The 3,382-nt window shown below is 45.9% G+C and overlaps 1 protein-coding gene across 1 annotated transcript; it reads right to left on the bottom strand.

Annotated features, from left to right (window-relative positions):
- Positions 1 to 1,503: 1,503 nt before the first annotated feature.
- fzd2 (frizzled class receptor 2) lies at positions 1,504 to 3,138 on the bottom strand. Its single transcript, XM_056287827.1, has one exon. The coding sequence runs from the start codon at positions 3,136 to 3,138 to the stop codon at positions 1,504 to 1,506; it is 1,635 nt and encodes a 544-aa protein (XP_056143802.1).
- Positions 3,139 to 3,382: the final 244 nt, after the last annotated feature.

Here is a 3,382-nt window from a genome sequence, read left to right as displayed (position 1 = left end):
CTGCAACACTGTCAGCACTCGAGCACAATAACACACCCAAATGAGAAATGGTGAATGATTTTTAAATATTGAAAATACATACCATTTTATGTGTTCAGAGGTATATTCTAGCGCAATTGAATGATACTGCATGAAAAATATTTGTAATCAAGTTACTTTTGGCAAGTGTTGATAAGCAATTATTGGTGCTGTTAGTGTTAAGTCATTAGGGAATGTGACCATTTCCCCTAAAATCTCACCATAAGCAGTCTCTACAACTGTGCTGCCACCAAGTGAGCCGTATGTGCAGAGTCTCCAGATCGCTGACAGCTGGTTTATGTACACTATGGCAGGACTGGGCTCCTCAATCACAAGTGCTCCTCTTAAGAGTTCTCCTTGTCTCTGTGAGACAGATGCTGTGTAAAGAGCAGCATGTATAGATGTGGATGCGACATCCACCTGCTGAGACACCAGCGAGGGCCTCATGGCTGCCCCGCTACCAAGGCACTGTAAAATACATGATCTACGCATTATTTATATATATATATATATATATATATATAGTATATATATGAATCTTTATATATATATATATATATAAAGATTCAAGATAAAAATGTGACCACATTAAAAGGCAAAAGTTAAGAGAGAAGTGAATGCTTTTTTTGTGTGAAGGAAAACAAATCGAAACTTGTGAAGCTAAAAGATATCTGAAAACTGAACGTTTGATGAACAAGGTCTCTGATTCGATTCACAAAAGACCATGAAGGCAGTTTTTTAAACATCACATTTTCCCAATTTTCACAGACAATTTTCATATCCATGGCAGCACCATTCGGTGAAAGATGTATGAAAGAATGTAAAGCAGATTGTAAACGCTTTCCTGGTGTTTTGAATGAAAAAAAATGCTTTATATGCTTTAAAAGAGCTTTGACAAATCAGCTGCCAGCATATAAAAGTGGCTCTTGGTCTCTGTGGCATCTTGTGAGTGCAAAAAGTACAGCACGCAAACTGGCAGATAACACAAGTATTTACATTTCTTAAATACAAATATATAATTTCATGTTGTAGTTTTTTTACATATACTATTTACAAATTTTGTTAAAAAAACTCATATGTCATGGCAGAAAGGAAGAATAAATGTCACTTCTTTCATGCCTTGTTCCCCTTCTGACTGTTGCATGCTGCTGGACTCTCACTCGTACTGAGTTTTTATGGTCTCTGGAGGACAACAGAGGCAAAGTGGGGGAGGAGAGAATTTCTGCACATGGCATTTCATGACCATGTTTGTTTATTTGTTCAGACAGTCAGGTTTGGTCCATATTTATCCAGCTTGTCCTTTTGTCAAACTCGTTACTTTGGCATGCATGTAATGGTTATAAAACAGAGTCAAATACAAACACTGCAAGTATCTACACTAGTCACTGTGCTACTTACCTATTGCTTAGGTAGCAGGCACACAAGCATAATAAGGACATCGGTCCTGATAACATGTAAAAGTGAGTCCCACTGGTTAACCTAATACTACACTGTGGTCTCCCCTTGCCTGCTGTTTGTCAGCCTGGTATAGAACTTGCGCCAGGAGTGTAGAGTCTTGCTAGACCAGATCCAGAACCCAGAGGTGATGCCCACTATGAGCGTCATAAGGTATTTGATCATGTAGACCGTAAAGTCTGGGGTCATTCGGGGACTGGCCTGCACAGGACAGGGGATAGCCAGGCCTTTGCAGTTATGGCTGACCCAGCTGCGCTCCCAGTGGGGGCGAAAGGCCTGCTCATAGAAGAAGCAGGCGATGACAATGGTGGCAGGGACTGTGTAGAGCACGCTGAACACCCCGATCCGCACCATCAGCCGCTCCAGCTTCTCTGTCTTGGTGCCGTCGTGCTTCATGATGGTTCGGATACGGAACAGTGACACAAAGCCAGCCAGTAAGAAGGAGGTCCCGATGAAGAGGTAAATGAAGAGGGGGGCTAGCACAAAGCCTCGCAGAGGGTCCAGGTTGCTGAGACCAACGAAGCAGACCCCGCTGAGCACATCCCCCTCTATCTGTCCGATGGCCAGGATGCTGATCGTCTTAACTGCAGGCACAGCCCATGCTGCCAGGTGGAAGTACTGAGAGTTGGCCTCAATGGCCTCATGGCCCCACTTCATACCTGCTGCGAGGAACCAGGTGAGAGATAGGATGACCCACCAAATAGAACTGGCCATACTGAAGAAATAGAGCATCATGAAGAGAATGGTGCAGCCCTCCTTTTTGGTGCCTTGGACAATAGTCTTATATCCATCAGGGGTGAAACCGTCATTGCACACCACCTTATCTCCAAGGAAGTAACCAGTGATGTAGGCTATAGAGACCATAGTGTAGCAGCCAGACAGGAAAATGATAGGCCGCTCGGGATATTTGAAGCGCTGCATGTCGACCAAGTAGGTAGTAACTGTAAACAAAGTGGATGCACAGCAAAGCACAGACCAGATGAGAACCCATATGCGTGCAAAATGAATCTCTCTGTCGCTGAAAAACATGTAACCCCCACTTCTTGAGGGTTCACAAGGGGCTGCGCAATCCATTTCCCCCAGAAACTTATAATTCAGGTAGGGGGGAACTTTGAGAACAGATGGACAACGGAAAAGGCCGTCGGCTGTAGAGTAGACATGGACACCCGGGGTGCCCGGGACTGGCATGTGAACGGGTGAGACGGTAGCGGCGGATGAGTCATTTTGGCCGACGCAAATGTGTCCGTGTCCCAACACGGGGAAATTCTCGCACCGGAGACGCTCGGGCCACTGGAACCCGAACTTGTTCATGAGCGCTTCGCAGCCATGCTTGGCTCTCTCGCATATGGACCGACACGGAGGTATCGCCTTCTCCAGTACTGTGCACACGGGCGCATACATGGAGCAGAGAAAAAACTTCAACTCCGGTGAGCACTGTACCTTCACCAAAGGGTAGAACTGGTGCACCTCGAGTCCAGCATCCTCTTGATTGTAATGCCCCACTAGATTGGGCATGATAGTCGTGTTATAGGCTATGTCCGTGCACAGCGGTATTGAAATTGGCTGGCAAAATCCATGCTCTGGGAAAGCAATCCCATTGTCCCCCTGCTGTGCTGAGATCAGCAGCGGCAGTAGAAGCACAACGGACCAACTTTTAGAAGACATAATTTTCTTTGGTAATTTCGGATGTGGGCTACAGCTTCAGCCAGTTCCGATCAAAATAAATCCGGTTATTGTGTAGCATCGGGGAACGTTGTCTGCCGTGCAAAAGACGGTAGTTAAAGGGGAGACGGTCTGCCTGTGGGGAGCTGAAGGCGGTCGTCCCGGGCTGTTTTCTCCTCGGACTTTTTTTTCCCTTCTCGTCGCATGGCCCAATGAGACTGTTTCAAGTTCCCCTTGAACTCGGTTG

The sequence above is a fragment of the Lampris incognitus genome, chromosome 10 (assembly GCF_029633865.1).
Source record: "Lampris incognitus isolate fLamInc1 chromosome 10, fLamInc1.hap2, whole genome shotgun sequence".
Taxonomy (NCBI): Eukaryota; Metazoa; Chordata; class Actinopteri; order Lampriformes; family Lampridae; genus Lampris; species Lampris incognitus.
Note: the sequence above shows the minus strand (reverse complement) of the source record. Positions and strands in the feature narration are given on the sequence as shown.

Excerpts from the sequence above, each read along its gene's own strand:
- fzd2 (XM_056287827.1), bottom strand. The coding sequence starts at position 3,138 with ATGTCTTCTAAAAGTTGGTCCGTTGTGCTTCTACTGCCGCTGCTGATC.